This window comes from Stenella coeruleoalba, assembly GCF_951394435.1.
Source record: "Stenella coeruleoalba genome assembly, chromosome: 3".
Classification (NCBI taxonomy): Eukaryota; Metazoa; Chordata; class Mammalia; order Artiodactyla; family Delphinidae; genus Stenella; species Stenella coeruleoalba.
The window spans coordinates 79,558,259-79,572,100 of record NC_137148.1 but is presented as its reverse complement, the minus strand read 5'-3'; the positions used below and the strand labels follow the sequence as shown (position 1 = coordinate 79,572,100).

General features: G+C 32.9%; 1 protein-coding gene across 6 annotated transcripts in view; it reads left to right on the top strand.

Moving 5' to 3' along the window:
* The window catches only part of CHD1 (chromodomain helicase DNA binding protein 1), an 85,294-nt gene extending 72,468 nt beyond the window's left edge, over window positions 1-12,826 (top strand). For 3 of the 6 annotated variants that reach the window (XM_079915299.1, XM_079915298.1, XM_079915300.1), the window contains one exon: window positions 1,077-3,209. In XM_079915299.1, coding sequence (XP_079771425.1) covers window positions 1,077-1,422 — 346 coding nt within the window. In that variant the 3' untranslated portion in view covers window positions 1,423-3,209. Of the gene's footprint in view, window positions 1-1,076; window positions 3,639-12,501 lie in introns of those variants that run through there. The other 3 variants (XM_079915303.1, XM_079915301.1, XM_079915302.1) reach the window with 3 other exon arrangements.
* The last annotated feature ends 1,016 nt before the right edge of the window (window positions 12,827-13,842 follow it).

Here is a 13,842-nt window from a genome sequence, read left to right as displayed (position 1 = left end):
CAATCTGAGATAGTCCTGAAATCAGGAAGTTTTCTCCATATATTATTATATTTTTGAAGCCTTTAAGTAGTAAATAACTGGAATATAATAACAATATATTTTACTCCTTTGTTGGTAAGGGAATATTTTCATTATAGTGATCATTACTGTAAGCCAAACAAAAATACTGAGAAGAGTAAAAGTAAAGATCAGAAATAAGGAAATGAGTAGGTTTTTTTGTATTTTAGTTGTGCTCACTGCAGTAATTTCTGAGACACACAGCCACATTATAAACATGTCAATTGTATAATGGCTCTTAAAATTGGAAAAAGGCACACAATGAAAAGGAAAAGCCATATTTGTTGTGGTAAATGTTTGTAATTTCACAGACTTATATAACAATTTATATTGTTTATAATAAGGACCTTTTGTGAACCAAAAACCATTAAATTATGTTTGGTGTATTTTATTTGAAAAGGCAAACATTTTAGAGATTACTTTTCATTAAACTGCCATAATTTTTTTTAGCCAACTGCTGCATTTATGTATGGAGTAAATTTCACAATGACATATATCAAGTCTTACTATATAAGTAATCAAATTAAGGAAGCTTTTAATAGGCATCACCAACCAATAAAAATTCTCTTTTACAAATTTATTTCATAGACTGTTTTAGAGGTTTTTATTTTTTTTCCTGCTTACAGGTTCATAAAAGGCTCTGATTTCAGGGGTATTTTAGATTCATGTAGTTACCTTAATTCCAACTTTCAGATAGTTAAGATGTATTAAGACAAATGATGCATAGAATAAAAAGTAGCAACCAATCTAAAATGAGCATGAGAAATTAGATGCTACCTGAAGTGCTTTGTATGGTTTCACTTTAGTTTAATGAATGGAATAGTTTTTCCAAAGGCAGGCAGAGATATTTCCAGTGATTTTTAAGCTCACTTATAAAGTTTTGTGATGAAACACTGAATTTGTATACAATTAAAAGTATGCTTTAAAGCAATTTTGTTTTATTTTTAATAAGATTTTATTTGGAAACATTTAATTAGCATTATTAATTTAACTAAAATTCCTAATTTCTCTTTTGTTAGATACTATAGTGATAGAGAGAAACACAGAAAACTGGATGATCACAGGAGTAGAGACCACAGGTCAAATTTGGAAGGAAGTTTAAAAGACAGAACTCATTCTGATCATCGTTCTCATTCAGATCATCGGTTGCATTCAGACCATCGGTCAAGTTCTGAATATACACACCATAAATCTTCCAGGGATTATAGGTATCACTCAGATTGGCAGTTGGACCACAGAGCTTCCAGTAGTGGCTCTAGATCACCACTAGATCAGAGGTCTCCTTATGGCTCCAGATCTCCATTTGAACACTCAATTGAACACAGAAGTACACCTGAGCATACCTGGAGTAGTCGGAAAACATAACAAAAACTGATAGTGTCTTTCTGGACTTTTCTTTTAGCCATATATCATAAACCAACACAGTAATTGCCTTACATGACTTGAAAGATATAAACAGATCTTCTATCAGTAGCAGTATTGTTACTTCTTTCCAGGATGCAAGGTCTATTATCCCAACAGAAGAGAAACTATTTTTATATTTAAGGATTATGCTGCACTGTACTACAAATATTGTAGTACTTTTTCTTTTCTTTTTTAAAGAAATGGAAAATGTTTACTATTACAGGGACCTCAACACTGCCCTTCCATATAGGCTGGATAAAACTGTTTTTAAGTCAGTGGTTTTAGACTGACATCCATTTAAATTATGTTTGTATATGAACTTTACTCTGACCTGTGATCTTGTTTCAGGAAGGAATGAAAGAGAGTTCTTTTCTTAATAAAGAAAACACACTCAAGGACTTTATTCACTTTCCAAAGCTACTTGTTTACATGTACACTGCGACCACCTTGCCGCTTTTCATCACAAGCTTGAATATTTAAATTCTGTACTTATATCTGTAAAATAGCCAGGAATTTCCTGTTTGTGATCTATTATTATGCCTTTTTACACACACAAACAATGGCTGTAAATTACTGTAAATGTATTAAATGAGCTTTCCTTACTTCCTTCCCCTTCTCAGGCTTTTTTTGACTGTTCCTTTCCCTACCAACTCAGGCCTTCTTATCATTTAAAAATATATATATCAGTGTAATAACACTTTTTAATGATTTGTCTTGATGGAATCATTGTTTAGAATGTAAAAAAATGGGGAAAGGGGCCACTTAATTCCATTAGTCCTTTTTATATTGACTATTTTATTAGATACATGTTATTTCTTTCCTTTCCCTTTTTTAGTCAATATTGTGTAACAGAATGGTGAGATGATAATGTAAAATCTAAACTGCATGCTCTGGAAACAGTTTTTTCAGATGCATTTGGTTTAAAAGGGTAGGTGTATGAACACTTTCAGAATCCAAATGGCCAAAAGTTATTGTAAATCCATTTGTTTTCCTTTTCATGTGGGCAATAATGTCAAATGTGCTATGCAGCCAGGTAACATTTTAGATAAACTTGATTGACTTTTAATAAAAACTGTTACAATGCACACTGATTGTATATAAAAACCTTATATATGACAAATTAAATTTAAGAAAAAGGATATGTGGGCTCCTGTAATTTTCTGCTGCATTCTTATTCCCTCAAGCACTTAACTTTTTTTTTTAAGTAGTAACATTTAGCTTATAGAAAAGGATATTTTGATAAGCAGTTGAATATTGTTAATGTGTAGCACTATAATTAAATCTATTTTGAAGAATATATGAATCTATGAAGTAAAATTTAGATCATAGAAATCTGTTGGACTCGATTTTCTGCAGATATTATTTTAGAATGCCTTATATTTATTTACAGATTTTTTTATTTTGTTATATTCAGTGGGAATTTTTTAATCATGTGGCGTACATTCTTGGATGTGTGCTGTGATCTAACAAATTTGAACCTTAACTGACAAATATAAGTGTATTGATATATTCCTATAATATTCTTAAATGTATCTGTTGATTAGCTGTGGGAGTGATGTACAGAAATTTGTCCATAGATATATTTTTTAATATTTTCCTTTTATCCAATTAGGTCTAAAATTTACACTACGTGTACAAAACAGAGCTTTTTTATCCCCCCCACCCCAGAGTTACCCTGAATGTCTTTTCCTGGTATGTCAGGTAACAAGAGAAATAACTCAAATTTTAAAACATCTGATTATAATTAAATATAAAAGTGATAAAACAGTTTAGTACTGGTACACATTTTTTAAGCTTTTTCAGTTTTTTCCACTATTAGTATAAATGATTACTTTATTCTATAAGATCGCATTAATAAAAAATTATAATGCTTAATAAAATCATAATATTAACATAGCAAACAGATCAGGGTTGGCATTTTTAATTCATCACTTTGTAGCTGGGACATTTGCATTATATCCTATTGTGAAAATTTCATAAAACAGTATTACATTTTTGAGACAATGGAATGGGCTCTAACTTTCTTAATAATGCTACGTTTAGTTGAATATTTCAGTCAACTAATAGCTGAGTTGAATGAAAAATCTAAAACTGTATGTAACATTTATTAATTGATGAAAAATATGTTCATTATTTTTAAGAATCAGCAATTATGTAGAAAAGGAACAAGGCATAAATTTTTTAAGACACATGAAGAAGAACATTAGTACATAGATATAACAGGAAAAATTCTCTATAAAATATGCTTAATTTTTGTCTTTTTACATGCTCATTCTGATCTGCCATTTTTATCCATTTGTGTTTAATTTTTCGAGAATGAGAGATTATGCATAGTACTGTACCAATTAACCCTCCACCTTAATAATATACAATAAATGATTCTTACTAAAAGCAATGGCTTGTTTGCGTATAAAGAAAATATTCTTTGCTTAGGGTATGTTAGAAGATAATTTTCAGACTGGAAAGCTGTGGAAAATGAGGGTGAATGATTCATTCATTAACTTCACAGTGAGTGGGCTTAATAAAATTAGAACCTTAAAGTTGCGTAAAACATAGATTACATATGTAATTTCCCTTTTGTGATCTGTTTTTGAGGTTAAGTAATGAAAGTTTTGTGTAGATTATAGGCTGGTTTACACAGATTTCATTTCCTTGAAATTTATCAAGAGTATGCACAAAGGGTAAATGGCATAATTCTGTCTTTGCACCACATTACTGTTTCTGACTAGAAAATGATCATTGGACTATAGATAACTCTATGAGGGTTTTTAAGGTGGGGGAATTTGAAAAAGCAACTAATCATTAAAACATAGGATTTTTTCCCTAGAATTTCCCAGCTTCATCTGAAAGTTAAATGTAAACTGCTTAATGGGGCTTAACTGTTAAAATTTTGAGTAGTTCATTACTTAGCAAATAATGCAAAAAAAAATTTTTAAATGTTTCTGAATTGATACATTCAAGCATATTAACATAGATACCTCTATCAAACAAGATTATTTACATTCAAGACTCAATTCAAAAATACAAACAAAACCTATTACATATTATTGCAGCACTTTATGCAAGATTGATGGATGGAACATGTTTAAAAGGAAGCAACTAGGCAATAGTGCCACAACAAAAATATCGAGACAGTGTCAAAACTTCTGTGTTAAATTCTTAAGGCATTTACTTTAGACATTTAAAAGAAAATAATTCAACTGAAATTACATTTTCTCCTGGAAATGACTATATATTTATAGTGATTTTGCAGAATGCTTTACGCTAATTTTGTTTCTTTTTTCTTTTTTTTAGCACCTACCTAATAGGTAGATTTTATTACAGAAAATCTTTGGATTCTTTATAAAGAAAGACCTACATTTAGGAAATAGTACCTATGTTAAATAATGAAAGATGAGATTACTTGGTAAAGTAGAATTTAAAAAATACTTTTCAGATTTTTTTCAAGTATCTATACAAGTTCTCCAGTGGGGCTTCATGTGCCAGATTTTCTATTGTAAAAGGCCATTAGCCATCTTGTCCTTCAGTTAAAAAAAAAACCAGAAAACCCAACCTTTACTTGAAATGGGATTGGTAGTTCAAACTGCCAAATGAAGGAGATGCCTAATTTAATTCCAAATTCTATTCTACATTTGCGTTTTGATCTAAATATTAAATTGAAGAGGTATAAACAGTTTCAAGAAGCTCCCTAGCTTATAATGATTCTATTAAATGAGCTAAGGATAATCGATTGTATTGATGACATACATACTTCACATGCAGAAATGTGGGTTGCATTGTAATTTCATTATTGTAGGCTGCCATTAGGTTTCCAGTCTATAGAATGAGCTATGGAATTGAATTGGCACTTATTGCTTTATTGTCTTTTTACTTTCAAAACCTTTGCTTTGTCTCTGGTGTTGTGCAGTTTCACTGTGCTAAGTCTAGGTGTGGTTTTATTATTTATTTGCTCACGTCTTGCCTCTTGCCCAGTTCTTTTTACTTTTTGGAATTCCTATGGTATTGCTAGCATACGACCTTTGAATTTCTTTTCTCTGTCTCAACAGCTTTACTGTTTTTCCTTCTCCTTCCATTTCTGTGCTGAGTATCTTCAGCTTCAACCACTCCCCATGAAGTCATCTCCACTTAGATATCTAATAGATACCTAATTTTAAAATAATAAAACTTGGGCTTCCCTGGTGGCGCAGTGGTTGAGAGTCCGCCTGCCGATGCAGGGGACACAGGTTCATGCCCCGGTCCGGGAAGATCCCACATGCCGCGGAGCGGCTGGGCCTGTGAGCCATGACTGCTGAGCCTGCGCGTCTGGAGCCTGCGCGTCTGGAGCCTGTGCTCCCGCCTGTGCAACGGGAGAGGCCACAACAGTGAGAGGCCCTCATACCGTAAAAAAAAATTTTTTTTAAATAAAACTTGATTCAACTCTTCTCCATCACTGACAGTTAAAAAAAAAAAAAAAGAAAAAAACCAACTTCCAAATGTTCCATAATTTTTGATAAATGGACCGGCATTCACAGCTCAGTAATCTTTGACACTTTCCCCCTAGCTATTTGTTTGTTTTGCCTCACTCACGTTACTTCCATTGTTTTTAGAATACACCCGAGAATACTCCTGGGTCTTTGGATTGTTGTTTCCTCTATTAAGAATATTTTTATCCCTGATTTGCAGAAAACTTGTTCCTCACCTAATTCAGATCTCAGCTCAAATGTCATCTCAGGTCTCCAAATTAGTATTCTGCTCTTATTTTTACATTCCTTATCTTGCTTTCTCTTCTAATGCTTAACCATTACTTGACTTTATTATTATTATTTTCATTTGTCATTGTCTCTTCACTAGAATGTAGTTCCAGTAGGGCAGGGCCTTTATTTTGTTCATTGATGTATCCCCAGCACCTAAAACAGTGCCTCACATATCTGTTTTTTTCATTATTTTGATGTCTCCCAGAAATGCTATGTTCCATAAATGGCTAGTATTACCAAACTTTTCTTTCTTGTCATTGTTACGTGATCTGTTAGTATTATTGGAAACTTTTGTATGCCTTATCAGCATCTCTATTACTAGAGTCTGTTTACTATCTTCCAGTTTTTAAACCTGACAAATCACCTGAGACACTTGAGAAATAGAGAAACAACTAAGTGTCATTTCCATAAATTAAACTTGGCAGAGAAGGGCCCAAGTAATATTTTTAGGGATTTTAATATTTATTGACTTGAATAATAGAGGTTAACTCCACTGTTATAAATAATATGCATGTGCTTACATATAAATGAAAAATTGGTTTCTGTTATTTATGGCTACTTAAGAAATTTAATGATACTTTGTGAAAAGATATTCAGAGATGTGGTATGTAGTAGGAAAATATAAAACATTTTGATTTGTCTATTTTATCTTTTGAGAGGAAATATGTTTTTAGATGGCATGCCACTATCTTTTCCTCCTCACAAGTAAAGAACACGACTTGTAAAGACACTATAATGCAAGAGAAATAGGTTGCATTTGCAATATTTCTCAAGTGAAATAGCAAAAATCCTCTCCTTTTTATTACTGAGTAGCATTTCTCGTATTGGATGTACTACAGTTTGTTTCTAACCATTCACCAACTGGGTTTCCAGTCTTTGAGTTATGAATAAAGATGCTACAAACATTTCATGTAAGGGTCTCTGGATAGACATATTCTCATTTTTCTCTGGTAAATACCTTGGAGTGGGATTGCTGGGTGGTATGGTAAATCATGTTTTACTTTATAAAAAACTGCCAAACCATTTTCCAAAGTGGATGTACCATTTTATGTTCCCACCAGATATAGATGAGAGTTCTTATTACTCTACTCATGTGAGCATTTAGCATTTTAGCCATTCTGATAAGCGTGCAGTGGTAACTTAATTTGCGTTTCCCTAGTGACCAGTGATAACATCTTTTAGTGTATTTATTTGCCATCCTTATCTCTTTGGTAAAGTATCTGTTCACATTTTTTCCAACTTTATAAAACAGGATTGTTGATACAAGTCATCTATCAGATAAGCTGCAAAGATTTTCTCCTACTCTATGGCTTGTGTTTTCATTTTCTTAACAGTCTTTTGAAATGCAGAATTTAAAAATTTTTGATAAAGTCCAGTTTATCCATTTTTTTCTCTTACGATTCATTCTTTGTGTGTAGAAATCTTTGCCTAACGTGAGGTCACAAAGATTTTTTTCTCCTATGATTTCTTCTAGAAGGATTATACTTTTAGGAACTGCTTTTAAGTCTGTGATTCATTTCAAGTTGATTTTTGTATGTAGTATGAGATATGGATCAAAACTGCATGTTGGAGTGGGGTTTTCATATTTTGTTTTTGGAATATGTATATCCCATTTTTCCAGCACCATTTATTGAAAAGACTGTCCTCTTCCACTGAATTTTTATTTCACCTTGTTGAAAATCAGATGTCCATATACGTTTGGGTCTGTTTCTGGGCTCCCTGTTCTGGCCTATTTATATTTCTGCCCTTATGCTAACACCACACTATCTTGATTACTGTACTTTATAGTAAATCATGAAATCAAGTGGTATGATTTCTAAATTTTGTTCCTTTTCAAGATTGTTTTGGCATTCTAAATTCCTTTGCTTTTTCACATACATCTTAGGATTAACTTCTCAATTTCTACCAAAAAGCCTGCTGGGATCTTTATTGAGATTATATTAAATCTATAATCAATTTGGAGAATATTGACAGTTTAACAATATTGAGACTTCTGACTTATGAACCCAGTATATATGTCCATTGTTAGGTCTTTAATTTCATCACATGCTGTGGTTTTTCAGTGTACAAATGTTACACATATATTGTTAAATTTACCCCTTAGTAGTTCATATTTTTCTACTATTATGTTTTTTTAAATTTCAATTTTTAGGTGTTCATTGTTTTTTGGATTTGACCTTTATTTTGTGACCTTGCTATACTCACTAATTAGTTCTAATTCCAGATTCTTTGAGATTTTCTACGTAGAAAAACACATCTTCTGTGAAAAGACAAAAATTGTATCTTCACAATCTTGATGCCTTTTCTTCTTCCCTTAATGTCCTTTCAATGACCTCTAGTATAATGTTGGTAAAAATGGGCATCTTTACCTTATTCCCATCTGGGTTGGAAAAGGTAAGAATTCAGTCTTTCACCGCTGAGTATGGTATGAGCCATAGGTTTTTTTGTATATGACCTTTGTCATGTTAAGGAAGTTCCCTTCTAATCTTAGTTTTTGGAGTATTAAAAGAAAAATATTTGTTTTTTATTCTTAAAATAACCTTATGTACTTTTTCATGGGATATGTGCACCTGTTGTACAACTTCTCAGATCATGGAATCAGATTGGAGACAGCCACCCTTATCACCTGTTTCATACTGATTTTCTCCCAGTACTTGTTTATCAAAGAAACCATCAAAAAACCGGTTTGCAATGTAATGGGATATAATGATGAAACTGAACCATCTCAAGCTGGTAGTTAATGTTGTTTTGGGCCAATAGATATTTGTCACTGTGTTTCCCTTGAAAATTTAAAATTTCCTGAAGCGTCCCTGTGTTTTTGCTGCATTTGCAAACCACAGCAGTAGCCCACACAGTCTTTAAGAATTCATTCAAACTGAACTGATTTCTTCCTACCTGCTTTATAAAACACTCTCTTCCTGTCATAATATGTCAAATATAGTATACAGTTAATGTATATTAGCTCCTCTTGGAGAATCTTGCCATTCTTTATGATTCGGCTCACTTGGTTGCCTGGTGACCTCTGCTCTCTAATGGGTTCAAGAAAAACTGTTGTTTGTTTTTTTTTTTTTAGATTAACCATCTTTTTTCTTGTTAGAACAGGAGGAATGTTCTCTTGGAGCTATTTACATCCTGAGAAGAGAAACTCTCAAATGAGAGGGTTTTTTAAGTCAACTTTACTGGGGTGTAATATATGTACAATAAGTTGCTCTGTAAGTGCACAGTTCTGTAAGTGCTCTGTTGCTCTGTAAGTGCACAGTTCGGTGAGGTTTGAGAAATATATAACATACTCATGACATAGAATATTTTCGTCACTCCAAAAGTTTTCATTGCCCCTTTCCAGTCAATCTCCATACTTAAACGGTAGCCCAGGAAACTACTTACTGGTCTGCTTTAAAATACTACATATTAGATTTGTCTAACAAGTTTAATACGTAAATTAATAAAAATCATACAGTGTATGCACTTTGTCTTTTCCTCCACATAGTGTTTTTGAGATTAGTTCATGTTGTTGCATATATCCGTGGTTCGTTCCTTTTTATGACTTTGTAAAATTCCATTGTATGGATATACTGCTCACCTCACAAATGGGTTTCCAGTGTTTAGCTAATATGAATAAAACTTCTTTGAACATTCCTTTACAAGTTGTTTTTTGCATGTTTTTATTTCTTGGGTAAATACCTTGGAAAAGAGTTGGTAAGTCATATGGTAAGTACTTAATTAGCTTTTAGAGAAACTACCAAACTGTTACATAAAACAGCTGTGTCACTTTGCAATGTATGAAAGTTCCAGTTGTTCTGCATCCTTGTCAGCATGAGCTACTGTCAAGTTTTTTTAAGCTATTGTAATAGTTGTGTAATGCAGTCATATTATGGTTTTAATTTGCATTTTATTGATAACTGATGATATTGATCTCTTTTCATGTGCTTTTTGGCCATTTGTATGTCTTATGTAAAGTACCTGCCAAATCTTTTGCCTATTTTGTTGTTTGTTTTCTTGCTAGTGAACTGTAAGCTTTTTTATCTGTTGTAGTTTTAAAGACATTTTATTTTTTAGAGCAGTGTTAACAAAATGGAGCAGAAGCTATAGAGATTTCCCATATACCTTCTGCTCCCACACATGTATAGTGTCTCCCATTATCAACATCCTCCATAAGCACTTTTAATATATATTATGAACACCAGTTCTTTATCAGATATGTATATTGTAAATATTTCCTCCAAATCTATGGTCTGCCTTTTTTTTCCCTAACAGTAATTTGCAAAGAAGTTTTAAATCTTTACGAAGTCCATTTTCTAATTTTTTTCCTTAATATTTTATACATTTTGTATCCCATGTAAGAAATCTTTGTCTAACCTAAAATCTCAAAGCTTTTTTTTTTCTAGAAGAGTTTTCGCTGTTCTATTAGATCATTGTTTCAGTTCAAGTTAATTTTTTCTGTGCAATGTGAAGAGTTGAGATTCATTTTTTTCCCTCCATATGGATGTCCAGTTTCTGTAGCATCATTTATTGAAAAGAGTAACCTTTCCTCATTGAATTTTTTGACTCCTTTATAAAAAAAAACAAACAAATTGACCACATGTGTGTCTATTTCTGGACATTCTCTTCTTTTCTATTATCTATATCTAATATCCCTGGGCCAAAATAAAATGATCTTGATTACTGTAGCTTTATAAATCTTGAAGTCAGGTACTAAGAGTAGTACTCCAACTTTGTACATTTTCCAAATTGTTTTGGCTACTCTAGGTCCTTTGTATTTCTTTATACATTTAGTCAGCTTGTAAATTTCTACCAAAAAAATCTTCTTAGGATTTTATTGAAATTGTGTTGAATCTACAGATAAATTTGGAGAGACTTGGCATCTTAATAAAACACTGAATCTTCTAGTTTACAAACATGCTTTATCTCTCCAATTATTTATGTATTTAATTTCTGTCAGCAGTGTTTTTTCAGTTGTCAGTGAATTGGATTTACACTTACTTTGTTAAAGTTATCTCTACAAATTTAGTATTTTTTTTAGATGACTTTTGATAGTTTTTTTTTTTTTTTTTTTTTTTGGCTGCGTCAGATCTTACTTGCAGCACGCGGTATCTTCGTTGAGGTGTGCAGGCTTCTCTCTAGTTGTGGCGTGTGGGTTTTCTCTTCTCTAGTTGTGGCGCACAGGCTCCAGGGCACGTGGGCTCTGTAGTTTGCGGCATGCGGGCTCTAGTTGAGGTGCGCCTGAGCTCAGTAGTTGCCGTGCGCGGGCTTAGTTGCCCCGCAGCATGTGGGTTCTTAGTTCCCTGACCAGGGATGGAACCCACATCCCCTGCATTGTAAGGCGGATTCTTTACCATTGGACCAGCAGGGAAGTCCCAAATTTAGTATTTTGGATGCTATTGTAAGTACTTTATTTCAATTACCAATTTTTTGATTCTAGTGTATAGTTATACTGTTGATTTTTGTGTTGACCTTGCATCCTGCCAATGTGCTAAACTATTAATTCCAGTAGATTGCAAGGGAGGGGGAGGATAATTTCCTTAGGTCTTTCTATGTACATGATCCTGTTTGCAAATAAAAAGAGCTTTAATTCCTTCATTCCTAACTGTATACTTTTTTCCTTTCCTTACCACCAGTACAGTGTTGATATGGGAGAGGGGTTGGGAGTGGACATCCTTGGCTTATCCCTTATCTCAGCATTTGTCTTCCTCTGTTAAGTATGATCATAGCTGTAAGTTTTTCATAGATGCCTTTTATCAGGCTTAGTAAGTTAACCTCTTCTTGGTTTGTGGAGACATTTTATCATAAATGTCTGTTGAGATGTGTTCTTTGTTCTTTCTTATTAATATGAAGTACATTGGTTTTTAAATGTCAGACCAACCTGGCATTCCTCAGATAAGCCTTATTTTATCAAGGTGTATTTCCCTTCTCCATATACTGTTGGATTCAACTTGCTAATATTTTGTTTAAAATTTTACATCTATATTCATGGTGCTATTTGTCAGTAGTTTTGTTGTATTATTTTATAACTTTTTTTTTCTAGTTTGAGTAGGATAACGCTGATCTTGTAGGTTGAGGTGACAAGTATATTCCTTTTCTCTTTTTTTTTTTTGAGCTATTAATGTTTATTTGGTATCAAAAATAAAGGGCAAAAATTGTGAAAATAAGACATAGTGAAAATGACAAAGTTCAGACTCCCAGAAAAAAAGTATCTTTTCCCATGGTAGAAAATCTGGAAAATGTGGAAAATACAAAGAAGAGTAAAAAAAATTCCAGCACTGTCCCCACTGTCTGTAGGTAACCACTGTTAATTTTTTTTTTTTTGCAGTACGCGGGCCTCTCACTGTTGTGGCCTCTCCCGTTGCGGAGCACAGGCTCCGGACGCGCAGGCCCAGCGGCCATGGCTCACGGGCCCAGCAGCTCCGCGGCATGTAGGATCCCCTCGGACCAGGGCACGGACCCGCGTCCCCTGAATCGGCAGGCGGACTCTCAACCACTGCACCACCAGGGAAGCCCACACTGTTAATATTTTTTAAAATATTTTAAATATAATGTTTAAAATATTGTGGTCACACATGTATGTGTATTTATATGTTTGATGTGTGTATGTGTATTAATTTATAGCCTGCTTTTCACTTAATAATGTGATATTACAATGTGATATAACAGCAATATGATATAAAATGGGTTTTATATATTTTTTAATAACTGCATAACACAAATTTGTTTAACCAATCCCCACTGTTGGGCATATAGACTCTATTTTTCCTTATTATAAATAAAACTTTAAGAAATATACCTGGCACATCACTATTTCCTTACTATAACTTTTTAGAAGTGGAATTTGTGGGTCTTAAGATTTGGGGCAAATATTTCCAAATTGCCTTTCTGAGAGATCATTTTCCAATCCCACCAGCAGATCCCTGTTTCCTTTTTTGATGACTGAAAATAGTGGAGGTGAAAATTTTTAAAAATATGTTGGCTAATTTTTTAATTGTCCATTTTGATTTTGAATATTTTGTCATTTTCTTACAGGTTTATAAAGGATCTTACATATTAGGGGTATTAACCATTTGTCATTTTGTTTATGGTGTTGTGTAATTTTTAGTTTTTTCAAAATTGAATTATAGTTGCTGTACAATATTGTATAAGTTACAGGTGTACAATATAGTGATTTAAAATTTTAAAGGTTATACACCGTTTATAGTTAATATGGGTTATATTCCTTGTGTTATACAATGTATCCTTGTAGCTTATTTCACATCTAATAGTTTGTACCTCTTAATCCTTTACCCCTGTATTGCCCCTCCCTCTTCCCACTGGTAACCACTAGTTTGTTCCCTGTATCTGTGAATCTGCTTCTTTTTTGTTTTATTCACTAGTTTGTTGTATTTTTTAGATTCCACATATAAGTGATATCATACAGTATTTGTCTTTCTCTGACTTATTTCACTTAGCATAATGCACCCCAAGTCCAACCATATATATACACCACAACCTCTTTATCCATTCATCTGTTGATGGACACTTAGGTTGCATCTATATCTTGGCAATTACAGTTTACAAATATTGTCGCTATGAGCATTGGGGTATACATATCTTTTCAAATTAATGTCTTTGTTTTTTTTCAGATCTATACCCAGGAGTGGAATTGCTGGGTTATATAGTA